Below are 26,927 nucleotides of genomic sequence, written 5' to 3'. Positions count from 1 at the left end.
GAAGAGGCAATAGCTCTGTACCATGAACTACGAGCAATCTGTATCAAGGGAGGATTTCTACTTACCAAGTAACAATCGTTATGTATTGGCTACCATTCCAGACACAGAGAGAGCCAACAAAATGAAAAATCTTGATTTGGACCACGACGATCTTCCTGTGGAGAGGGTGCTAGGCGTGCAGTGGTGTGTTCAATCAGACACCTTCAAATTCAGAATCACCTTGAAAGACCGACCACTCACAAGACGAAGGATTCTTTCAACAGTCAGTTCAGTGTATGGTCCTCTAGGAATATTGGCACCTGTAGTCCTTACTGCCAAGAAGATCCTGCAAGATTTGTGTATTAAATAGTTGGGTTGGGACAATACTGTACCAGACTCTATTGAACAGAAATGGATGAACTGGATTCAGAGGCTACATATGCTGGAAGACTTCAAAGTGAACAGATGCTTCAAACCCACAAACTTTGAACTAGCACTGTGAAATCTGCTGAGCTAATAATAATGGATTGAATTTGTATGGCGCTTTTCTAGACACTCAAAGTGCTCTGACAGGGTTCCAGGTTCCATTCATTCACACAGTCATACCGGTGGTGGTAAACCTACGATAGTAGCCACAGCTGTCCTGGGGCAGACTGACTGAAGCGTGGCTGCCATTCTGCGCCTACAGCCCCTCCGACCACCACCTCAAATATACAGCAGTCATACACATTCACACGAGGCAAGCTGGGTGAAGTGTCTTGCCCAAGGACACAACGGGCCCTCGCTCATATGCGGTTGTGGAGTGCCTGCGGTCACATGGCAGTGTTGCAGCGGCCTACCCCTGCTGGGCCGCCTCTTTTGGAGCAAGTTTAGACACAAGCGATCGACATTCAAAGCCATCTATCTCCCTGACTGCTGTCTGAGGTGCGTGCAAAGTGTGGAGCAGATGAGACAATTAATAAAATCATTAGCAGGTGTGGAAAGTTTCATGACTGTTGATCTGGTGTGATCCAAAGTGAAATTACATTTCAGTCACAGAGCTCACACACATGTCCATGCCTTCCTGACATCTCTACTCCTTCCCCTAGTGTGACCCCTCCTCCTCCCCCTGTGTCCTCTCTGCAGGCTGAAATGAGTGGAATTAATAAAAAAATAATCAGGTGTGGCTTTTACTTGGAAAAAGTCACAAAATCAGTGACATGAAATTTTGCACACATGTGCAGACGAGTGTACAAAAAATCTTCCACACTCGTAAAAAAAAGCTTTTTAGCAATCACCATCCCAAATTGAACTGTTGAATTCTTTCAAATGTATTGACAGAAGAAAGGACACTTGTGGCCCCTAGAATGGCAACCAGAGGGTTGGGCGAAAAATGCATGAAATATATTTTTTGCTAGATAGCCCATGTGAAGATGTACAAAAAAGGCTCTCGGACCCACCATCTAAAGTCAACAGGAAGTGGGTAAAAAAAAATGTTTTAACCACCTGCGTATCAGCTCTGTAAATAGTGGGGGAGGGGAAGGAGAAACATCAGAGAGATGTCAGGAAGGCATGGAGAAGATGTGACCTCTGTCACTGTTTAACACCAGAACAACACTCATGAAATTTTCCATGCCTATTATACACTCAACAAAAATATAAACGCAACACTTTTGTTTTTGCTCCCATTTTTCATGAGATGGACTTAAAGATCTAAAATTCATTCCAGATACACAATATTACCATTTCTCTCAAACATTGTTCACAAATCTGTCTAAATGTGTGATAGTGAGCACTTCTGCTTTGCTGAGATAATCCATCCCACCTCACAGGTGTGCCACATCAAGATGCTGATCTGACATCATGATTAGTGCACAGGTGTGCCTTAGACTGTCCACAATAAAAGGCCACCCTGAAATGTGCATTTTTTTGCTTTATTGGGGGTCTGGGGACTCAGAACCAGTCAGTATCTGGTGTGACCACCATTCGCCTCATGCAGTGCAACACATCTTCTTCGCATAGAGTTTATCAGATTGTCAATTGTGGCCTGTGGAATGTTGGTCCACTCCTCTTCAATGGCTGTGCGAAGTTGCTGGATATTAGTGGGAACTGGTACACGCTGTCGTATACGCCGGTCAAGCACATCCCAAACATGCTCAATGGGTGACATGTCCGGTGAGTATGCTGGCCATGCAAGAACTGGGACATTTTCAGCTTCCAAGAATTGTGTACAGATCCTTGCAACATGGGGCCGTGCATTATCTTGCTGAAACATGAGGTGATGTTCACGGATGTATGGCACAACAATGGGCCATCAATAAAATGCACCTGTGTTCTTCGTCCATAACAGATGCCTGCCCATACCATAACCCCACCACCACCATGGGCCACTCGATCCACAACATTGACATCAGCAAAGCTCTCACCCACACAACGCACTGGCCAACGCACTTCTGCTTTGCTGAGATAATCCATCCCACCTCACAGGTGTGCCACATCAAGATGCTGATCTGACATCATGATTAGTGCACAGGTGTACCTTATACTGCCCACAATAAAAGGCCACTCTGAAATGTGCAGTTTTGTCTCACAGCAAAATGCCACAGATGCCACAAGCATTGAGGGAGCGTGCAATTGGCATGCTGACAGCAGGAATGTCAACCAGATCGGTTGCTCGTGCATTGAATGTTCATTTCTCCACTATAAGCCGTCTCCAAAGGCGTTTCAGAGAATATGGCAGTACATCCAACCGGCCTCACAACCGCAGACCACGTGTAACCACACCAGCCCAGGACCTCCACATCCAGCAGGTTCACCTCCAAGATCGTCTGAGACCAGCCACTCAGACAGCTGCTGAAACAATTGGTTTGCATAACCAAACAATTTCTGCACAAACTGTCAGAAACCGTCTCAGGGAAGCTCAACTGCATGCTCTTCGTCCTCATCGGGGTCTTGACCTGACTCCAGCTCGTCGCCGTAACAGACTTGAGTGGGCAAATGCTCACATTCGATGGCGTCTGGCACGTTGGAGAGGTGTTCTCTTCACGGATGAATCTCGGTTTACATTGTTCAGGGCAGATGGCAGACAGCGTGTGTGGCGTTGTGTGGGTGAGAGCTTTGCTGATGTCAATGTTGTGGATCGAGTGGCCCATGGTGGTGGTGGGGTTATGGTATGGGCAGGCATCTGTTATGGACGAAGAACACAGGTGCATTTTATTGATGGCCCATTGTTGTGCCATACATCCGTGAACATCACCTCATGTTTCAGCAAGATAATGCACGGCCCCATGTTGCAAGGATCTGTACACAATTCTTGGAAGCTGAAAATGTCCCAGTTCTTGCATGGCCAGCATACTCACCGGACATGTCACCCATTGAGCATGTTTGGGATGTGCTTGACCGGCGTATACGACAGCGTGTACCAGTTCCCACTAATATCCAGCAACTTCGCACAGCCATTGAAGAGGAGTGGACCAACATTCCACAGGCCACAATTGACAATCTGATAAACTCTATGCGAAGAAGATGTGTTGCACTGCATGAGGCGAATGGTGGTCACACCAGATACTGACTGGTTCTGAGTCCCCAGACCCCCAATAAAGCAAAAAAATGCACATTTCAGGGTGGCCTTTTATTGTGGACAGTCTAAGGCACACCTGTGCACTAATCATGATGTCAGATCAGCATCTTGATGTGGCACACCTGTGAGGTGGGATGGATTATCTCAGCAAAGCAGAAGTGCTCACTATCACACATTTAAACTGATTTGTGAACAATGTTTAAGAGAAATGGTAATATTGTGTATCTGGAATGAATTTTAGATCTTTAAGTCCATCTCATGAAAAATGGGAGCAAAAACAAAAGTGTTGCGTTTATATTTTTGTTGAGTGTATATATATATATATATATATATAATGAAGAGAGAAAAATAAAAAAAGAGTAAAGAACACAGCACATCAAGCATTAAAACGATATGTCGTGGTCATAAAATTAGTATCTACTATAGACAGAATATTAGTGTAGAAAAAAATATATAATAATAATAGTAAAATAAATAGGTCGGTAGACTTGTACAAGATCATATTCTTGTTTGCACTGTGAGGCTTTGTACAATAGCCAGTGTCTATGGGCTCACATTTTGAAGGTAATTTAGTACTGGGTCACATGTTTTATCAAACGTATCCCCTCTATCTTCATTGTAGAATCTCAGTCTCTCCAGATGTAAAGTGTTTGACAATTCTCCCAACCATAAGTTATAAGTAGACACAGAGACTGTTTTCCACGCTTTTTAGCAATCACCATCCCAAATTGAACTGCTCTTCTTTCAGATTTATTGACAGAAGAAAGGACACTTGTGGACCCTAGAATGGCAACAAGAGGGTTGGGTGCCAGGGTCCAGACTATTAATAGTCTCTAGAGCATTGTGTTTTTTTTTACAAAATCTCTAATTTGTAAAAACCTGAAAAAACCAGAGGCAGGTATTCCATATTTGGCTTGTAGCTGTGAAATGAAGCTAAATTTCCCCCCATATACAAATAATTTATGTTATTAATGCCTTTCTGTTTCCAAGCAGGAAAAAGCAATATCATTTAGGCCAGGTATGAAAGCGTGAATTTCACAGATTGGAGTACTTGAACCAGAAAACGCGAAACTTTTTTGGACATTATAGAGTTGTACTCATATTTTAATGCGGAGTTTTTTTTCAGTACTTCAGGCTGGTTATCCACTATATATAATGTCTCTAGTTTTGATAATTGACTATCTATTTCAGTTAACCTAGTGTTACCCAGAGGGGTATTCCACCAAACTCGCTAATTAAAGCGGCGCTGGTTAAGTCTGGTTAGAACTAACGCCAACTTCCACTTGCGGCTAAACCCATTCCATGAACGCATTTCAGCCGCGCCTTGTTGAGGCTAATTCAAGCCAGGTAACGTTGTCGTGTGTTACGCACGTTAACGGGATATGAAGCCAGCCAAAAATCGTGAATGTCGAATCATCGAGAAAATGGCAGAAAAGACCAGAGCAAAAAATATTGATGGAACTGTATGAGGAGTACAAACCCATCATAACCAAAAAAGGGAATACTGTAGTGATAAATAAAAATTGCGAGGCTGCTTGGGCAAGAATTGCGGAGCGATTAAATACGGAAGTACCGTTAAGAGTAACATGTTCTAATATAACACTAACAACAGTTTCTCAAACATGAGGATAGTGTAGAGGTAACGCGCCGGCTTTGCATGCAGCCGGCCACGGTTCAATTCCCGACTATGGAACTTTGTGAAACTTCTTTTTTTGGCCGGAACTCTCTCTCTCTCTCGGCCTAGTAAATGCATCTACATTGACCAACACATTTATCTCAACAACTCAATGAACTTATTAATGAACTCACCTGAAAGGAATTTATGTGGCTGAAAATTGCATGCAGCAATGCCTTTGTCATTGGGATCAACATGCTATTAATAATAACATCTTTATGCCTATCATGTTTTTGCAAGTTATATTTGGGTTCTGGGGAAATTGTATGACATTTATCATAGTTAAGGTAAAATGTTGGTCTAATTCTCTGATCTAAAGACAATTATACAGGCAAAAAAAAAAAAAGAGAGAGACATCTTCGCCGGGATGTGAACCTTGGATGCCCATGTTTGGGGGCAGGAGCATCACCACTCACCCAACTGGGGGCTTTAGATAATGATATGGCCAGTCGGTCTTAAACAAAATAAACGATTTATTCATATTTTTTTTTATTGCAAGCATGTATTCTTAGATGCTTGATGAAAATATAGTCCGTTTGTACTTCATATATGTAATTTTTGGTCTGTCACATGACGAAATCACGACTAGGCTTGGCGGAACCTTCTGCTGGTATAGTTGTTTCCGACAGACGGACTTCTCTGAAACCCCCGCTAAAGTAAGCCTGATGGTTAGCCTGCCACGGAGCAGGCTAGTTTGGTCGGATAAATTCCCATGGTTACTTAGCGGAGAGTCCCTCAAGTCACGTTGATGGAACGCAACTCTCGCTAAAGGTAGCGAGGCTTATCGAAATTAGCCCAGCTTTGCGCTTAGCGAGTTTGATGGAATACCCCTCTGGTTTGAAAGATGAGCCAGGACTCCAGTATAAAGTTTTTAAACACTTGTTCTCTATTTATACACAAGTTAGGCTCAAATATATTTATTTATTGGCACATACAATGAATGTTGCGAGCAACAAGGACTAAAAAACACCTCCCCTAACGATCAGGTTCACAGCCGGCCTGGCTCCCTCGGGCTTACTGCAGGTGAGAGAGGGGATAAACAAAACAGTGATTTATAACGTTACACACACAGACCTGGCAGTAACCATAACACAGCACCTCTATAGAGCAACCATAACCACTGCAGACACTCAAAAGCAACTCCTGCCAGTGTACACAGCAAACCCCCAAGCACCTCGGTTTAAGGCAGGCTGAGCACACTTGGGGATTTAAGGTTGACTGCTTAACCTGATCAATGGTTGGGAGAGTGGTCAAAACAAACAAAGCAAACAACAAAAAATAAGTGACAGCTCAGCTGAACAGCTCCGCTCCGTGTATATGAACCCAAAGCCATACAAAGGAGCGCAATCCTGCTCAGCGATAGCTGCTCAGCTGAACACATCAACTTAACAAAAAATAGGAAGAGGAAAAGGAACAGCAGTCAGGCCATGCACTGCCGTTCCTCATGCACCCTAGGACTGTCACAGGATCACACACTGATCTGCCCAACACTCCTCAGCTCGTTTCCCCCCTGCAACTGTTTCAGTGATAACAAACTTACAATATGGTTAGCATTAACATATGCACTGACACAACATGCCGAGTGAACAGTGGACACTCTCACACTTTAATCATAGCGATAACCATACCTCCTGGAACAGCTCCTAACAGAGTCGGCACACAATCACAATCCTCCTCACCAGCCTGCAGCAAATTAGCTGTTGAGGGCTGCAAACAGACAGTTGCCTATCTGCCTGATTAGGGCCTCCTTAAATCTGTCTGTCATAATTTATAACCCCGCCTTACGCTGGTGGCTCCACTAGGCCTTAGATTTTCGTTTCTGCCTCATAAGATATGATGTGGCCCCTGAGAACAGACTCCATGGCTCCCAAAGGGTGGAGTCGATAACTTCATTGGGGGTCAAGCAGCGAAGCTGCGAGACACCCTATAGTGATTCTATGTTTTCTTATTATTATTCCTCTGCCATTGAAGTCTATGGCAGCCCATAGAACGCCTTGGTAAAAAGTGCTGAAATTTGTACTGACCTCTAAACCCAGCCGTCTAGCGCCACCGATGGGTCAAAATTTGGCCGAAAATTTAACCGCTTGGTCAATGAAATTCAGCGCACAGATTCAGGATTGTTCCATGATCACTCTCACCAATTAACAGAACTCTATGCTCAACACTCTAGCGCCACCAATGGGTGAAAGTTGGACATGCATTCCTGACGTGGACCTTGACTCGTGCATCTGATTTTCACAAGTGAGGTAGCGTTGTGATCCTTGGATCAACCCAAGTTCAATGATACATGGCCCGTCACTTTCGGCCATATTGGACCTCCGCCATATTGGATTATCTCAGAAAGCTTTAAAAATCTTCACGGGTCACAAAGTTTGTTCAATTCGCTCGAAACTTGACACAGATGATCTTAAGACTAATCCACACAAAAGTTATTTCAAAGATTTTTCAATTTCAAGTCTATTCTCCTGTGAGAGGCAATTGAATATGGCGGCGAAGCCGCCAAACAGGAAGTGGGCTGACGTCTCACCGATGCTTTGACTCAACGTAACCAAACTTGGTACCTGGAGTCAAGACACCGTCCCAATCACTCACACCAATTTTCAGGCCTCTTCATTGAATGCTCTAGCACCACCAGTAGTTCAATGTTTGACATGCATTTATGCTTGTAAATCTTTTGAAATGCATGCTGCTTACTTTGCTTACAACTCTGTGCTGCATAAGGTCACAATCACTCACATCAAATTGTGTGCCAATGCATTGAACACTCTAGCGCCACCATCAGTTCAATATTGGACATGCGTATTTGATTTTAAGATCATTAAAGTGCATACAGCTTACAATGCTTACAGCTCTTTGCTGCATTCCTTTCCAATCGCTCACATCTTTGTGCCTCTGCATCGAACGCTCTAGCGCCACCATCAGTTAAAACAGGAAGTGAATCCTTATCTCAGCAACACTTTCATGTATGGAAACCAAACTTGGTACATGGACTCGGGACCCCACCCTGAGGATGCTCAACAGATTTAGTGATTTTACCACTAGTTATCTGTTAATGTTTGTTAATGCTTAACTAAGCTCAACTAATGCTATGATGTGACCATCATTGTGAAATATTACCCAACAAAAACTTGGTATATTCTCAAAACCACACTAATGATTCATGATTAAGAATTTACGACTAGGTGTGCAATAATAATCCACATTTTTCTGTATCAACACCAAACTTGCTACATAGACTCAAGATAGCCAGAAGTTTCAGCCCAGCAGCTCCGCAGCCCAGCTTGACCCCCTCATTCCTGCTTGCAGCTATATTTATCATTAGTGTTTGTATAAAGATCTATTTTGCTTGAGAGGCAAGGGCAAAATTCCTTCTCTTTCAGTAAAGTATTATTTAGCCGCCAATTGAATTCTCCATGTTTATGATTCAGATTAAGCTTTAAAGAGACTGGGCATGATCTGATATTAGAATATTATGATATTATTCATTATTTATTATTTCATTCTGTGACTTGTGACAATAATTTAGAATCCAATATAAAATAATCAATCCTTGAATAAGATTTATGACTGAGGCTAAGAAATATGAAAAACTCTTGCTGTGCTGATTAAGGAACCTCCAGACGTCTACCAAATTATAGGACTGTATCAGATTATTAAGAGTGATACTGCTCTTAGATACATTAATTTGGAAGTGTTGCCGATCGAGGACCGAATCCAAAACACAATTAAAGTCTCCACCTAAGATTATATTTGTCTTAGACATATTGGATATAGTATTGAAAAGATTCTGAAAAAAATGGGATCATCAAAATTGGGGCCATATAAATGTATCAAGGTTACTGGTACTGAATTTAGCTCCCTTTCACAAATAAATATCTACCTCTGTCATCAGAAATAGTTTGTGTACAAAAGGAGTGTTTTTCTTAATAAGGATTGTAGCTCCTCTTGCTTTTGTGCTAAAGTTTGATTGGAAAACATGAGATGCCCGTGAAGGACATAATATCTTAGCTGTAGTTTTTTTAAAATGTGTTTCCTGGAGGAAACATTTAATAGCTTTGAGTGTACATAAATCAGCGTACACTTTCCCTCTTTTTAATGGGCTATTCATCCCCCTTACATTCCAGCTGACCAAAGTAATTTCTCCATCACTGTGCTTTCTTGGACCTCTTAACATACATATTGTCTACAATGTAAAATGACTTATTACATGTGCAATAAACTGAGAAAGTAGATGTGCTGAAACATAGAGAACCCTGAACAGACTTTGAACATATGAACACGTCCCAGGAGGAAAACAGACCCACGAGTGGTGTTTCCATACCTCAAACTCAAAGTCAAAGCTAAACACTGACGCTGAGTTAAAGCCCAGGTTAGCATATAACTGCTTATCTCCATGGAGCAAACCACCTCCCAATACATTTTTAAAAAGGAAGACACTGTCAGGCCTGGACTAAAAAGAGGACTCAGATGCAGGGCAGAATCAAAATTCAAGAGGCTTTTATTCTGTAGTTTAGAGGCGTCAAAACAGAGAGACAAAGATTCATAAAACACAGACGTGATGTTAAACTGTCCATTGTGCCAATATATGGTAGTCACATGAGGTTGATGTTGAGAGGGGCGTGGGAGCTGACGGGGATGTACATTTGGGGACACATCATCAGTAGTGTACCTTTAAATCATGTTGTGTTTTGGCCTTTCATCACTAGACACCCTCATCAAAGGTGGCCAGCTGCAGGGTGATCAAGCTTGTATCCCATGCCCAATCATGCATATTGCCTGGTTGTTTAAATGGCGTAGACCACGGGACTATGCAAGGCAGGGACGTCCTCTCCCCTGAATCTGTGGGGAGGGGGGTTACTGGGTAGGTCCTGATCTTTGGGCCCAGCAAGGGTCCTTCTGCTTGAGCCATATCCACTGGCTGCTTCTTTCGGCCCCCTCAGAGACTGATCTAATTGTCTGTCGGAGAGCCTGTCTGTAGATACCAAGGTCTTTCAGCAGTCTGATGGTAGAAGAAGCCACAAAACCTCTGTATCCCACTTCAACTGGATAGACTTTGACCTTCTATCCTCGTTGTTGCGCGTCTGCTGTCAGTTCTGTGGAACGCCTCTGTTTCGAAACGGCTATTCCAAGACGGGCAGATCCTTTGAAATACTGGCAAGAGCGACGTGCTGTCTTCCCTAATTTGTACCAACTGACTAAGACATTTTTAAGTGTCCCTGCAACAAGTGTACCCTGTGAAAGGATTTTTTCAAAAGCAGGGGAAGTGTTATCCAAAAAAAGAAACAGACTCAGCTCAAAAAGAGGTGAACAAATATTATTTTTGAATAAAAATCTTTGATTATTGTATTGCATATAACAATGTGTCATTTATTTATTTTTAATAATGTTTCTTTAATTCAACCTGTATTCTACTTAAATTAAGGAAACCTAAGACCGACTCATTTCATAGTGGCACATAATTAGGAGTTTTCTCTACAGGCCAGAGCATGTAGTTCACAGAAGTGGCCACTAGATGCCACTGTAGAGTCAGGTTTTCATTGTCTTATTTCATTGTATTTATTCATTTCTTATACGTATAGGTTGTATCAAACAACACAGATAATGAATGTAGAATATAGAAATTATATTATAAATTATATAGAAAAATATATAAAGAACTTGAAGAATGTGTACAAATCATTAAAAGTGGTAACATTATATAGTGTTTAGTCGAAACATTGTAAGATGAGATCAATTAAGGTTGTAATGGAGTTTAATTTTTATATATTTTAATATAATTAGAGTATAAGAGTGATTTAAGATTATATTTTTGCATTCTTTATTACATATCAACATTAGTTATTTGACTCATCACTTTTCATTTTGCTTTTATTGCACCACCTTTGTTGCGTTTCTGAATCAATGTGCAGCATATAACGTAAAGTGACTATCTTTTTTTTAAAATGCTGTGTGACATATCCAGCTGTGACAACTTTGTATTTAAAAGCCTCAGTCAGCTCTAGTTTTATAATAAATACATATTGGGAGATTCATATTGCTTTGAAATGCACAAAACTGGTGAAAAGTGAGATTCATTCAGTCCTTGATTCAGTTTATAACCAAACTACAGCTTGGAGTCAAGGCAGATACTGTGTTAGTTGGAAGTTAACATGTCCATGTGTTATTTAGATGAATGTGCTGTTTATAGTTATTCTGATCCATCTTAATATTTTAATTCAGCTGCTCTACAGTCAGTTCCCATGGTTTGTCCATATGTCTCTTTATTCCACAGATCTCTGACCTGATTCACAGAACAAGTCATATGCATACGAGCTGCATATCATTCACACAGTATGGGAGGGATAAAAAGGGAATACATAGAATCATTGTTTAACACAACAAGATGCTTTTATGTCACTATGTTTTTACACCAAACACATGACGTGAAAAAGCAGTGCAGGAAACACGTTCTCGCAGCGACAAGTCAAATCCTTCAGCTTGGTCAGACCTCCAGAGCTTCTGACTCCAACGATCTATGTTCTAACGCCAATTTATCACATCTCAGCGACGGCGTGTCACAGTAGTTACATGTGTAAACTTCTGTCCTCCCAGGAAGGTAGCTTTAGGCAAAACAACCACCTAGATAGGCTTAGGGTTAACCACTCATGTTATTAATGACATATTGATAACATTAATGACGTGACAAAAAGTCAGTGTTTTCTTTTAGTTTTACACGGGACACCAACCGCAGTCTCCTGGACTGAAGCCCTGTGTTAGACTGTCCAGTCCACCTCCAGGTGTGGACTACCTTCCTTTTTATACTATGTCTATTGCTCTACCCATAATGCAGCGGGTGGCCCACGCGCTAAATGAGCGTCGGTATCAGACGCCAAGGAGACCTGACCCAGCTGATTATTGGAGCCTTGGCAGTGATGACGGGTTGTAAAGCCACGCATGCTTCATTTAAAGGCCTGCTTGGGAGTAAAGCCGAGCAACTGGCATAATCTCAGCAGCTGTGGTGTCTAACTAACGAGCTCACAGTCTGACTCGGTCTGTGAAAGTGAACACAAACTCTTCCAAAAAGTGCCAACATCAGTACAAATTCCATCTTTTTATTTGATCAGCCTTCCATAAGAAGATTTAGATTTATTATGCACCCCCACCCCCCCCCAAATAATTGTAATTTGAAAATATTTGTGTAAACTAAATGGACATCATCCCACCATCGACCTCTTCCTCCCTCTCAACCGAATCTCATCAAGCTTTTTAATGACTGCTGGCGACTTCTTGGATGACGCTGCATAGCTCTTCAGCAGCCTCTCAAACAGAGCCTCCGTGTTCGGGTGGGTACTGAGGAAAGCCTTCTCCAGCACGTACAAGTCCACCCCCTTATCCTCGGGCAGAGCAGAGATGTAACTCAGGCCGAAGTCGATGAGGACCAGGTCCGACTCCCCGTCCTCCAGGCTGCGTCTCAGCAGCATGTTGGAGGTGGTCAGGTCTCCATGGATCACGTCCTCGTCATGCATTTTGGCCAGGATCTGGCCGACCCTCTCAGCCAGCCACTCCAGCTCCTCACAGGAATCAGACTGCTGCTGAGTGGATGCGATGTGGTCACGCACAGTCAAGGAACCCACGATTTCCTCCAAGAAGATACAGTGGGAGGTGTAGTCCACAAAATATACTACAGGGGCATGTATGCCTGAGGAGAAGAGACGTTGTATGTTGGAATTTAAGGATACAAAATTGTGTTTTCTGCTCCTAAATGAAAAGGACGAGGACCACTTCAGGTGGACTAATTATCTTAGGTAATCACATGAAGACATTATTCTAGGGATTTGGGATGTTGTTATCTGCATACATTTTAGAAACTATATAAACTAAAACATGAATGAGAATAATAATTGACAGAATAATCACCATGCTGTTGTGAACTCTAATTAATCAAATATAAGGAGCAACAACAAATACATTTTGTTTGGCACAGAGGGGTAAAAAAACAAACTATTTGGAGCTCCAGTGGGTGTTATACCACTTTCTGTGACCCATCAGATTCTGTGACCACAGAGGCAGCTGATGCAAATCCACACAGAGAAGAAGAATATAAGACTTTCCTTGTCTCTCCAAGCAGACATAATGATAATTCATTCTACACAGCAAGATTATTTTCACTAAATACAAAGTTATAATCCACACAGGAGAATCCCCCCAAAAAAGCGTATCAGACAGAAAGGGTAACAGACACGCAGAACACAGCAACCTCTGTGGTCACAGATTTTGTTGTAACACCTGGCTCCTAAACTGAACTCATTATGATTGTACTCATTATTATTATACAAATCGCCTTCTAGTGTCACGTTTCTGTTCCAACACTGGCGCCGTTAAGACGTTAACTGTTGACGTCCCTGTTGACGTTAACTGGGTTCAAGTTAATTAGGCTACTGTTATTCGTTATCCGTGTTCTGACGTTAATCACGCCGCTCCTGATCAGGACCTCCACAGTATTACAGCCAGGCGGAACTGACCTGCTCTCCGGCAGCGCAGTATGGAGCGGACCTCCTGGACCGTCCTCCGGTGGGTCAGCTTTCCGTCCAGCTGCGGGTGTCTGTAGCGTTTCGGGAACCTTTCTTTCACAACAGTCGGCTTTCCCAGAAACGTTGTCCGGTAAACTCGAGCTTCTGCTCCTTGTTTCAATAACTCTGCCGCACTGAGGAACTCTGGCACCGCCATGCTCTTCTCCTGGGCCATGTTTACTTCCGCTCCTCTTCTTCTCCCGCCTTCTGTCCTCCTGCTTCCTCTGCTCTGTTCCTACAGGCTGCCACCTAGCGGACATCAGTGACATTGCCAAACGAAAAGAGAAAATGTTATGTTACTTCTTACCTTAACTATTTCGTATAGGAATATGTACGTGCTTTAATTGACCACTTTTTGTTTGGTTATTCCTCTTCATTTTTGTACTTTTGATCGTACATTCAGTTGTTTTGTTACTGTAAATGTGTTCCTTGAATACGACCTGAGCCCTGTGAACAGGTAGGTGGTCTGTGTGGAGCAGGAGGTCTTCTCTTGCGTTGAAGAATATATATCATAGAATATCACACAATTCACATATGCCCTGGTGTCTGAACGACAACAGACTGTTAACCGGAACCTTGTGTGAAACCTGTCAAACACACGGACCTCTTAAGAACGACGGACTTCCTTCTAGCGCTTGATGCACGTCAGAATTCATCGACCGGGACATACTGTCTGCGTCGACGTAAGATTTATTGAAGAATAATTGACACGTTTATGTGCAAATAATAAAGCATGCATCGTGTTGGAAATTATATACCACTTTACCGAGAAACCGGAAGTGAGCGCAACTAACCAATCAGCTCTACGGGAACTGTGTCATGCGTAGTACAGCTTGTGATGGCAGTGTGGCGTGTGAAGGTTATGTTAGTTAGTACACGAGTAGTCATTTAGTCGAGTGAAGAGCATTTCCTCGTTGTGTCGAGTGTTTCTCTAAGAAGACGGTGTGCTCCTCCTCGCAGGCTACAGGTAGGACGCCATGTTGTCACGTCACTGTTCTTCGTCGTGGTTTTCCATCAACAGGAACATGACCAGACTGGCAGTAAGGTCGCTAGTTAGACACCAGACACCGGCCGGCTGTTTGTTCTACCTGTAAAGCGTATTTTTAATTTCACACCTCCAAATATGTCTGTAATGTGTTTTAATGCTGTGTGATCGCTAGAATAAACGGCTTTGCTCACCTCTCGTTGCTGTGTGGCTCCACTGAGGCCAGTTTATACAACACACCGACGTCTAGTGGACATCAATGAACTGGCAGGCCCTCGTTTCTAGCTGATACGGATTCAGGCAACAGCACCAGACCAAGCCACTGGTTCTTCAGAGCTCAGGACTTAGTCTTCACCTGTGCTAGCATGCTGAGGCTGACCGCCAGTGACCGGGCGTAGTGTAGGAATGATTATGATACTGTGAAATATTCCACTTCTTCAGCTTGAACTCTTTATTAGCAGTGAGTTACCACAGATGTCTGTATTTGGTCATGAAACTGACATTTTTTCACTACACATTTTTTCTAACTTGGCCTCCTTTCTTGTAGGATTTCATTTACATTTTTAGTTTTTCAGTGATGTGATGCCAAACAAAAAGAAAAGTGATACTTGAGATGAAACGGGGAAATCCCTTAAGGATTCATGTGTTAGATATCTGTATCTTCAGGAGGAGTGGCCGGCGAATGTGGGTCAACTTTCTCTTACACTCTCATGGTTCAACATGTATGAAAACATCCGTTCAAATTTAAGGGCCTAAACATACTCGGCTTACTATTAGGTATGATGGAAAAGAATTGCACAGTCCAGAGCACCAGGGACTATTTGGCGTTTTAATGTTTGGGCGTTTATATTCTCACAGTCTCTCTGCTCCACAGTCATGGCCGGTCTGTCCGGTTACGCCGTGCGCATGGCCAGACTGAGCGCACAGATCTTTGGGGGGGTTGTGCGTCCAACAGACTCCAGATCGATGAAGGTGGTCCAGCTGTTCCAGGAGCCTCCCATGGCCAAGAGGAAGGAGGTGTATGAGTGGTACCCACACCACAAGATTTACTACTCCATGACCCAGAAGCTCAGGTTCATGGGACTGTTCAGGTAACATAGAAACGGCCCAGCCATCCCATAATATGCATGTAAACATATGTGCATGCATGTGACAGATTCATTACCAAAAGTCATGGTTTTGGACTGTGATTGTTAAAGAGTAACTAAACCCCAGAGTTTGAGTTTGAGCATAGCGTTACAGTTGCAGCACAGGAGTTCTTTCAATGAAACCATTAGCTTTACAAAGTCTGGTGCATCAGGGTTATTGACTAATTATCTGGTGTCGGAAGGTTCCAGTCTGTAGCTTGAGCATTAAGCTGTCTTTTTAACTCATTCAGGGGCTGGCTTGTTAGCTAGCTAGCATGTTAATTCCTTGCTGATTTCATGCTACAGTTACAAAGCATAAAAGGCACCGCATGAACTGCTGGACTTGGTCTACGTTACTTTAACTTGTAATCAGACTCCACCGTTTTTAATTTGCCGTTCAGACGGTCCTTTCGATAAGATTATGCTAATCTCTGCATGCTGGCTATTGTCCTGATTATGGTTAGGTTAGTGCTGTAAACGTCTGTTATAGTGACAAAATACAGTTTAAACTCTTGTTAACATTTGTGAATTTGAGGCCTGGATATGTGTATGTTAGCCATGAGTGTTAGCAATTAGCATTTCTCAAGCTAACTGAACGGGTCAGGGCGACTCTTCACTGACTCTCCTCTCTCCGATGTCTGCAGAGACGTGGGGGTTAGCTGCTGATGGTTGGACACGAACGATGGCTGGATCTGGCTCCAGATCAGCCCAATAGCAAAATTAAATATCAGTAGCCAGGTTTCAACCATTCGAGAGCAGTGGCTATGTATATTTATAACACAATATGTAGAATTCAAATACTTTGCACTTACATGTCAAGATTTGGTCCCGCATCCATCAACAACATGACTAAATACGCAGTTACACTGGTTTTCAGCTGAAAGAAGTGATTTGGGGTTTAGTTACTCTCTTAGTAACTGTCAGTGAAACTCAATCCGAGTGTTTCCCATTGAGAGCTACCAGGATGAGGAGGTAGTATCCCTTAGAGCTGCTGGATGGATGTTAAAGTGAAACATCTATGCAGGAAGAGTTGAGTTAGTTCAGTGATAAAAACCCAGTGAAGTGAATGAGAGAGCGAGAATGTCGTTTCAGTTAAAAAGACAAACTGGGAGCGGTCGCGTGGACCTAACCCAGCAGTATGTTTGCTCTTCCCTCTCAGAGACGAGCATGAAGACTTCAAGGAGGAGATGCGTCGCCTGAGGAAACTGAGAGGAAAAGGGAAACCAAAGAAAGGAGAGGGGAAGAGAGCGGGCAAGAAGAAATGAACGGCGTTGTTTGTTTTTTCTTTTCATGGAGGCAGACCGCATCGGACTGTGTACTCTTTATGTGGTGATCAGTGTGTGGATGAGGCATCACGTTGGAGGGGGCTGCAGGAAGGACTCGTTGATGCTCAGGTGCTCTTCTGACCTCTGACCTTCCAGGAAGAAACTAGCCGATGGAGCGGGTCACTGCACACAGCAACACATTTAATGAGAATCATTCTTGTAAAAATGACATTAAACATGCTTGTGCTACCGCGAGTTACTGTCACTATTCATATCACTGCTGCTACTTTATCTACAGGTGTTCTATTACCATTCCTAGTACAAGTACCATGAGTCACGGCTATTACTGCTGCAGCTATTGTACTTATAGTGACTCTAGTAGAACTAGACAGGTGTCTACAGGTGACTGCTGTTGGAGGAATCTTAACCAAAACTGTTCAGCAGACGTACATGCTCAAAACCCCAAAATGATAAATGCTACAACTGAAAAATATAGATAATTCTCTTAATTCCAAACTTTATCATTTGCGATGTGTAAAATGATCTTTAGCATCACCACACAGCATGGTTTCAACAAAACGATGCTCGATTGAGGCTTAGACAAGACTGATGCAGTTATTTATTATTATTAAAAATTGCATTCAGTCAGTTTAAGAGTCACAGCAATGCCAATAGTTTCAATTGTACAGTGAAGTATTAACATCTTTTACTTCATTTTAAGTACTGAAATGTAAAAATACTATGTTCAAGTCAGTGCTCTACATTCAACGCCTCATTATGCACTAGACCTGCATAACCTCTCAATGTTATATTATCGTGAGATTATTATTACTGATGCAGCTGATCCCGGTGGAGCGGAAACTAATAACTACTTCATGTCAATATCTTTCAATAAATACGTTTTTAAAATGAATACTTCATGTTCTCCCTGTGTTAGCGTGGGTTCTCTCCGGGTTCTCCGGCTTCCTCCCACAGTCCAAAGACATGCAGGATGGTTACCTGTCTGTCTCTACATGTCGGCCCTGTGATAGACTGGTTACCTGTCTGTCTCTACATGTTGGTCCTGTGATAGACTGGTTACCTGTCTGTCTCTACATGTCGGCCCTGTGATAGACTGGTTACCTGTCTGTCTCTACATGTCAGCCCTGTGATAGACTGGTTACCTGTCTGTCTCTACATGTCGGCCCTGTGATAGACTGGTTACCTGTCTGTCTCTACATGTTGGTCCTGTGATAGACTGGTTACCTGTCTGTCTCTACATGTCGGCCCTGTGATAGACTGGTTACCTGTCTGTCTCTACATGTTGGTCCTGTGATAGACTGGTTACCTGTCTGTCTCTACATGTTGATAGACTGGTTACCTGTCTGTCTCTACATGTCAGCCCTGTGATAGACTGGTTACCTGTCTGTCTCTACATGTCAGCCCTGTGATAGACTGATTACCTGTCTGTCTCTACATGTCTCCCTGTGATAGACTGGTTACCTGTCTGTCTCTACATGTCGGCCCTGTGATAGACTGGTTACCTGTCTGTCTCTACATGTCGGCCCTGTGATAGACTGGTTACCTGTCTGTCTCTAAATATCAGCCCTGTGATAGACTGGTTACCTGTCTGTCTCTACATGTCAGCCCTGTGATAGACTGGTTACCTGTCTGTCTCTACATGTCGGCCCTGTGATAGACTGGTTACCTGTCTGTCTCTACATGTCGGCCCTGTGATAGACTGGTTACCTGTCTGTCTCTACATGTCAGCCCTGTGATAGACTGGTTACCTGTCTGTCTCTACATGTCGGCCCTGTGATAGACTGGTTACCTGTCTGTCTCTACATGTCAGCCCTGTGATAGGCTGGTTACCTGTCTGTCTCTACATGTCAGCCCTGTGATAGACTGGTTACCTGTCTGTCTCTACATGTCAGCCCTGTGATAGACTGGTTACCTGTCTGTCTGTACATGTCAGCCCTGTGATAGACTGGTTACCTGTCCAGGGTGAACCCTGCCTTCGCCCCACCTTTCCTCACCTATATTTAATTCATATTTATGTAGTATATAAATGGTATACAAGTACACTTTGAAGTGTATTTGTGTTCTTTTGTGTGCTAACTTCAAGTGTACTCATGTGTGTACTGATATACATGTTGGATTAATGAAATGAAAGTTTGCTTTGGCTACGAGTATAAAATGTATTGAATGTCTTGCTAATATATAAGCAATGTTATTAGTAATTGCATGAACATGGCTTATTCTGAATAATACATTTTATAAATATACTACTAGTGCATTGTTAATTTTGAGCATATTTAAAAATATATCTAAAGTTGACATAAGTACATGTTAGTAATGCCACACTAGGCCTACTATTACTTTTAAGTTTTATTGTGATTTTAAAAGTGTTTTGATGAAAAATAGTCAACAGTGTGATGATTTCCGGACAGTATAGTTCAGTGTATCCTATTGGAGATATATATGTTTATGTCCATGTATATGTTCGAAGCACACGACACTGTATTTACGTTGCACCGGGCTGCTGGAAGTGAACTGACCCCGGGTCAGCCTCTTCGGGACTTGCCTTCTCGGGAAACTTGGACACTTATCGACCCCTGGCGTCAAAACTTCGCCAACAAGTTTCCCCGCTTGCAACTCGACACCGCTGCCACGTCGCTGCTCGGAGCTCCCGCCGTGTTCCCGGAGCATCTCTCCCCGACGCGAGCTGCTGGCGAGGCGCGTTCCTGCTCCACGCCTCGTAGCCGGACATCCAGCACGTCCGCGGCGGATTAACGTGACCTCGGGGCACGCGGGGCTGCGCGCGTGCGTCCCGCTGATGGACCGTCGGTGGATAATAACGGAGGAGCAGGGAGACCGTGCTAACTGTTCTCTTCACTAAGGTGAGACGGCCCCGCTGCTGGAACGGGACAACCACTGACTGGGACTACTTCTTACTCCGCTACCGTTTTTTCCTTTCAACATTTACATACAAAACGCAAACGAGCTCACAGCATATTATTGAATGCTTCATGGATTCCCCAGCAGCACTCTGTGAAGCAGTTACATCCGCTTTGACATTAAAATGAGGCAAACAAAACGCAGACAGTTAATTCTGCTGCATTATTACTTTTGATACTTCCAAGTTTGCTCAAGTAGTATCACATCTCCACATCTTTTACTCAAGTTAAAGTATTTATTTATTTTTTTAAATATATTTTTTGTATTACTTTTATTTGAGGATGTGAATACTTCCTCCCACTGGATAAACCAGTTTACACTCTAGACTCGACTCAGCAGGGGTTTGCATTTACAAACAATAGTTTGTGCATTTCCATACAGCAGATGGTAAACTTGTCATATAAACTGTAATATTTGGTGGATTCTATAGACGGGAGGGTTTGGTTACAGCTTTGCCTTTCTCTGGTTTATATTCTTGTTAATTCAATATGTTTGAGCTTCAACCATTTTTGTTGGAGCAATTTGAAGACCACTTCTTGAATTAGTAGATTAATGAGAAAAATAATTGACAGGTTAATCAGTAAAGAAAATAATCACAAAGCATACCATAGCAATGTTATTGGGATGTTCTTTTCATTCAATTTGCTTCCCTGTAACAATGTTAATAATCCTTTAATTTAAATTGGGAATATTTCGACCATATCACATGTTGTTGTTTTGTTTTTCATGTGAAACCTTTATGTCGCCATCTTGGCCACGACTTCCACGACTATCCCGGGAAAAATAAAAGTTAAATACAATGAAAAATAAATAAATAAAAAGGATTGTTGATCAAATTGAAACTGTCTGAATAGCTATGATACTATAAGTGTAACAGGAACCTTTAATGGTGGAAGAGTGTGTTCATCTGGATATTGTTTGGAGTTTTAAATATTACATTTAAATGTTTTTTCAGCTGATTTTATTCATAATAATTTAAGCATCAAACAAGCTAACTGATTGCAGAACAGCCATAAATGTAATTGAGCCCATCTCAAGTGGACTCCCTAATGAAATCGGGGCAATCAACAAGATGGTTGTCATGGCGACAGGGCTGCAACAGGCTCTTGTGGGCTCCCTTGTCTTTTCTATGAGCAGCAGGACACCAGGAGAGCACCGCAGGAGCTGGAGGTTGTCCGTGTTGATATGATTTCCCTAAGTTTTGCTTGTATTTCCCAGACGATGTCTTCCAAGGAGAACCTGCCTGACTGAGATGTGACTGCAGGACTGAAACAATGGGTAAGTTATTAGTAAGGTTTAGTAAGGAATGCTACGCTGCAAGTGTCCTTCAAGACCGTAAAAACCAAATCAAATCAATCAAATGTGCAAAGAAACTTAACTGACAGGTTTTACAACTGCAGTCAGTAAGGAACTGTTCTCAGCTTCATGTGTTCATGTGTAAGAATGGAAGACGAGACGCGCTTTAATCGGTATTGAGATTCACTGGCTTTTAGTAGGATTTCTGTTTGCCTTATTTGCATTTCTGTTAATAGACGCTGCACATGAAAGACACAGCTTCCTGTCAGGTGCAGCTGCAGAACCGTTAGGGTGATGAATGTGTATTATTTATTCACAAAATTAAGATGCAACAAGCCCAAACCAGGATTCAAACCCAAGTCCCTCTCGCTGTGAGGCAACCGTGCTACCTAAGACACCACCGTGTGGCCCTGGCAGCAGTGCCTTAAACTGTCATTATCTCTGCTGGCCACCAGGGGGCGACTCCTCTGGTTGTATAGAAGTCTATGAGAAAATGGTCCTACTTCTCTCTTGATGTATTATCTCAGTAAACATTGTAAACATGAGTTTATGGTCTCAATCTCTAGTTTCACGTCTTCTTCAATCCAGCATGATGTTCATTTAGTACATTATGGTCCAACAGACCAGAATGCAGGGGATGCTTTCGGGTGGGGCTACCTTGTGATTGACAGGCCTACCGCTACTTTCGCTAACACGCTATAAATGTATTTAGCTACTAAAATTACTTGAACTCAATTGGATCCAGATCCAAGGCTGCTGCTCGGGGTGCTCACTTCCTTCACCGGTTGCCTAAATGCCTAACTTGAGGCTGAACTGTAGTCCACTAACCCATGGATGACTTCATGATGACCATGTCCACTTAATATATAGAGTCTATGGTTTGGATGTATTTCAATTGAGCTTTGAGTAAATACATAAAAACACCAGAAATCTTTAGCTCATTTCTATCTGTACCGGAGTTAAGAATTGATTCCACTTGTGCTGTTTGTATATGAACAAAAGGTTCTTGTCTCATGGATTTGTCATGCTGGTTTAATCTGTTCTAATCTCACCAGCAAGATAATCTCTTAAAGTATAAATCCTGATCAGTCTGATGCTACATTGTCAAATGTTTTTCTACAGTCTATAAATCTGCATGTAAGTGACTGTAAAAGGTCCGCTGTAGATAACCCCCCCCCCCCCCCCCCCCATGTACAAATTTGCCGTATTTATTTTCTTTTTTTTTATGAATAACAATGGAACTGCTGATCTTTTGAAGTCCTCATCTAGTGGACATTAGTGGTACTGCACTCATGTAAAATTCATCAACTCACCACAGAAATGATTCTGGTTTGCAAATGTATTTCTTTTGTTGTCTAAAACCATCTGAATGTTTTCCTCCCTCCCAGGTGTCTCCGTCCTCCTGTTGGCCAGCGTGGTGTCCACTCTGGGCGGCCTGGTCTTTGGTTATGAGTTGGGCATCATCTCCGGGGCTTTGCTGCAGCTCAGGGCAGAGTTCAGGCTCTCGTGTGTCCAGCAGGAGGCTCTGGTCAGCTCTTTGCTGCTCGGAGCCCTGCTTGCCTCCATCGTGGGCGGCTTCTTGATCGACCATCGGGGCCGCAGGAACTCCATCCTCCTCAGCAACGTCTTGATCCTGACCGGCAGCCTAGTCCTGCTCATCAGCTCCTATTCTGCACTGGTGGTGGGCAGGATGATCGTGGGCTTCGCCATGTGTATATCCTCCATGTCCTGCTGCATCTTTGTGTCCGAGATGGTAACCCCGGACCGCAGAGGCTTCCTGGTAACGCTGTACGAAGCCGGGATCACTGTGGGCATCCTGGCAGCTTATGGCGTGAACTACATCCTGTCTGACGCTAAAAGAGGGTGGAAGTGGATGTTTGGGTTAGCCGTAGTACCCACTCTGATTCAGCTGGTCTCTATCTGGTTTCTTCCCTCCAGCACTAAGGAATCTCAAGGCCAAAGATATTGTGACCTCATGAGCACTGCAGGAAACCAAGAAGCAGATGACTCAACCGTCTCACCCAGAGTGGAACTCCAGAAGGTCCAGTACAGCAGCATGAGCCTTTTCCAGCGTAAAGACAACATGAGGACTCGGACAGTGATCGGCCTCGGGCTGGTGCTGTTTCAGCAGTTCACGGGTCAGCCCAATCTTCTTCTCTACGCCTCCACCATCTTCCACTCAGTGGGCTTTCAGAGCAACGCCTCGGCAGTGCTGGCGTCGGTGGGCCTGGGGTTGGTCAAAGTGGTCGTGACTCTGACCTCCATGGTGTTCTCAGACCGGGTGGGGCGGAGGCCTCTGCTCATCGGCGGATGCTCCGTTATGGCGCTGTGTCTCATAATGATTGGACTCCTCAGTGGACATCCGTCGATGGATGCTGAGAGGCCTTGTAATTCAGGAGACCTGAACATTAACAGAACAGATGTACCTCGTCTAACCGATGGCAACGGCTCAGTTGTTGACATGCCTTTCCTTCATAACGACACACGACAGGAACATGTAGTTCTGGATGGAGTTGGACAGAAATCCCTGGACCCCCGGCCTTCTCCCAGCGCCCATGGCACAGCTGTGAACTGGATCATTCTTGTGTGTATGATGGCGGTTGTCAGCGCATACTCCGTTGGATTTGGACCAAGTTCGTATATTCACTCTTTTTTAAGTGTAGATAATAATAACAATAATACATTTTATTTAAGAGTGCCTTTCTAAACACTCAAGGACTCCTTACAGATACAAGAGTTCATATTCTGAATGGTGCATTTGAAAAACAAGGCCAGATTGATTAGAATATCAGCTTCAATTCATTTGCATTTATGAGCTTCTTTCATCCAAAGATACTTTATCGTCTTTAAAATAACATGATCTAATTAAGCCTGTATAGTGTGTTATTAGAGCTGGGAAATTAAAGTTGTGATGAAATTAAAAATTGATTTTTAAACCTTTTAGATCGCCGGTCATATTGTGCATCTATTATATGAAAATAATGACAAATGAATCAATTTCTTCATATTTTTGTACTTAAGTCAGGGATATTTTCTTTCCGTAAAACAAAAAAAAGGATGTTTCCTAAGCTAGTTTCAACCAGTGATGACATTCATCCATTAATCAAATGTGAAGGACTCACAGTACAGAGGACAAAGATGCTCTAACTTGTGTTTCACTGGGACTTTAAGCAGCTTTTTTCTCTCTGACCAGTGACCTGGCTGCTCCTGAGTGAAATATTTCCAGCTGCCATCAGAGGAAGGGCATTTGCATTCACCAACTGCTTCAACTGGGCTGCCAACCTGTTGGTCACATTCACGTTCTTGGATTTTATCGGTGAGTTCCCAAGCACCATTTTCACAGCGGGAAAAGTGCCGGTTGTAACTGCTGTTCCTTTAACATCTCTCAGCAATCATTACACCTCGTCCTTGAAGTGAATAATTACATGTGAGCTGTTCATCGACAGACAACGCAATATGTTTGTCATGTAAACATACCTTCAACTTAGAATGCAGCCTCGTCTTTGATCAAAAGTACCTGATGAATAAGTCCTATATTTCCATCCTCCTTTAGCTCGGTTTTGGGTCTCCACCAACTCCTGAGGGCAATATCTGGCTCTTCAGCTGCTAAGTGCTCCACTAGCTAGTTGCTAACTTTATCAGTGAACAGCCTGCCATCCTAAAATGACGTTCCCACACAGCATTGTGAATGAATTTCCATTCTTGCATCAAACACTGCTGGCCTGTTCTTCCTGACAACGGTCCAAGTGAAGTGAACTGTCTGATCAACAGATGCCGTCGGCCTGTCGCAGATGTTTCTTTTGTACGGGATGACCGCTGTGGCAGCTGCCGTGTTCTTCTACTTCCTGCTGCCAGAGACCAAAGGGAAGACTCTGGAGGAGATAGACCAGGAGCTGCGTCTAAACAAGTACAATCTACATCCGTCTCATCAAATATATGCACAGGCATGTCGGGTGGCGTGCTGACAGTCTGGGGTGTGTGTGTGTCCTCTGCCTCGTCTTGCAGGTTTTACCACAACGAGAAGAGCTGTTGCACCAGCAGCTGCAGGAAGGCTTCCCCACAGTACCAGAGAGTGCCCTGTCAAGTGAACGCCCGGACTGATCCAGCAGATGTTAGCACAGCGACACCATGACACTTTGACACTTAGAAGCTTACACACTGTGTCTTGTGACCTTCCTTCAGATACTTTTGTAAAGGGCAGTTTGGGTGTGTTCATTTACAACACTATTATTATTGATGAATCACCTGTCTGACTAAATGATCCGTGATCCTTGAGCACTGGTTATGTTAGAGCTTCATCTCAGCGAGGCCAAAACATTTTTAAGTGCTTGTCAGCTGAGTTCAGGAAACTCTCCTCGCTTAATTGCAAACATTTAGTTTCACATACGGATCACGTTGCATTCTTCAAGAAGGGTCAATGTCTCAGCATTTTTAGGGATAGACTTTCTCACGTTTGCGTGGTTATTGCGTGGTTATTAGTCTTCAGCATTATTTCTCCTGTCCATACAAATAACCCCTTCCTAATGCAACTCCAGTGAAGAACGTGGGGGCAAAATCTACAGTCCTCGATTTGTACTCTCTTTAAACTCAGAGGTTATTTAGTAATAAAAGACCAACTTGGAAGTGATCGGCAGGATTCAACGTCTTTTCTGGGGATTATTTTCAGTGATGATCCAGCTGATATGATAGACGGCGCTCGCACATAAATATCTTCCTCTCTCTGTGAAGTCCAATTAAAAAGACGTGCAGTTTCTGGCTAGAACTTTTCTATGAAATCAACGCTATCCTGCTTACAAATACCAAAATCCTCATATTAGTACGATAACTAACAGCAGTGAACATTTTTTACATTTGAAAGATGTCACATTATTCTGAGCTTTGGCCACTTATGTTGTAGCGTGCATGTGCCGTCATGTGACATGTCCAGAAACTACCATTGGGTCATCACTATGATCCTGAACATAACTTTCAGGTGGGGATCTCTGACATATAGCGGTTCATTGTCAGCTAAAGGGCAATCGGAGAATGTAGAATAGACAATGAAATTCATTTCCAGGGCCTCAGACGTTTCCTCGTTTTCCAGTTGGCGTCAAGCGTTTTCCAGGAACGTATCCATGCTTTTTGACTGCATGTAGGTCTACAAACAACGATCAGACAGTTTCTGCTGATCCAGACGCAGCTTCCAGGGCTAAAACGAGGAACAGAAAGCCAAAGCATGTTCTCAGATCACCGGTACAGACGGGCTCTGGTTCACTGGCTCGTCCCACGGTTCTGCCACGCAAATGTGGAACAAGTTGCCAGAAGAGCTGAAACAGGAGATAATGCCGACTACTTTCAATTTTGTTTCATTGTTTGTTTGTTTTTTTTCTTCATGTTTCTCAATGCTTTTTTTAAGTGTGTGTAAACTGTAAAGCACTTTGCACCATCTTTGAGTATGAAATATGCTTCACAAATAAATTTTGCTTATTTTTGGAAAAAAATCGGTTCTTTGGTGTCAACTTAACAGCCTGCATAGACAAGAGGGATCATTACAGCAACCACTTGTTGAACTTGGC

At 43.0% G+C, this 26,927-nt stretch overlaps 3 protein-coding genes across 4 annotated transcripts; 2 read left to right on the top strand and 1 right to left on the bottom strand.

Annotated features, from left to right (window-relative positions):
• Positions 1 to 9,783: 9,783 nt before the first annotated feature.
• On the bottom strand, positions 9,784 to 14,958 carry tp53rk (TP53 regulating kinase). Its single transcript, XM_084024423.1, has 3 exons — positions 14,942 to 14,958; positions 13,715 to 14,011; positions 9,784 to 12,891 (listed from the first exon to the last, which is right to left on the bottom strand). Exons 2-3 carry the CDS (start codon positions 13,935 to 13,937, stop codon positions 12,407 to 12,409), a joined length of 708 nt encoding a protein of 235 aa, XP_083880549.1. The 5' UTR covers positions 13,938 to 14,011; positions 14,942 to 14,958; the 3' UTR covers positions 9,784 to 12,406.
• On the top strand, positions 14,339 to 17,394 carry mrps33 (mitochondrial ribosomal protein S33). Of its 2 annotated transcripts, none has more exons than XM_084024437.1 (3): positions 14,339 to 14,445; positions 15,622 to 15,838; positions 17,034 to 17,394. In XM_084024437.1, the coding sequence occupies exons 2-3, from the start codon at positions 15,624 to 15,626 to the stop codon at positions 17,137 to 17,139; spliced, it is 321 nt and encodes a 106-aa protein (XP_083880563.1). In that variant the 5' UTR covers positions 14,339 to 14,445; positions 15,622 to 15,623; the 3' UTR covers positions 17,140 to 17,394. The 2 variants fall into 2 exon arrangements, with proteins under 2 accessions (XP_083880563.1, XP_083880562.1); XM_084024436.1 differs by lacking the exon at positions 14,339 to 14,445 and adding an exon at positions 14,560 to 14,729.
• Positions 17,395 to 19,749: 2,355 nt separating this feature from the next.
• Positions 19,750 to 26,903, top strand: slc2a10 (solute carrier family 2 member 10). The gene is made up of 6 exons (XM_084034727.1): positions 19,750 to 20,018; positions 21,295 to 21,354; positions 22,761 to 24,005; positions 24,566 to 24,688; positions 25,144 to 25,279; positions 25,378 to 26,903. Exons 2-6 carry the CDS (start codon positions 21,351 to 21,353, stop codon positions 25,502 to 25,504), a joined length of 1,635 nt encoding a protein of 544 aa, XP_083890853.1. The 5' UTR covers positions 19,750 to 20,018; positions 21,295 to 21,350; the 3' UTR covers positions 25,505 to 26,903.
• The last annotated feature ends 24 nt before the right edge of the window (positions 26,904 to 26,927 follow it).

This window comes from Eutrigla gurnardus (genome assembly GCF_963514095.1).
Source record: "Eutrigla gurnardus genome assembly, chromosome: 2".
NCBI lineage: Eukaryota > Metazoa > Chordata > Actinopteri > Perciformes > Triglidae > Eutrigla > Eutrigla gurnardus.
This window is presented reverse-complemented; position numbering and strand designations above follow the sequence as displayed.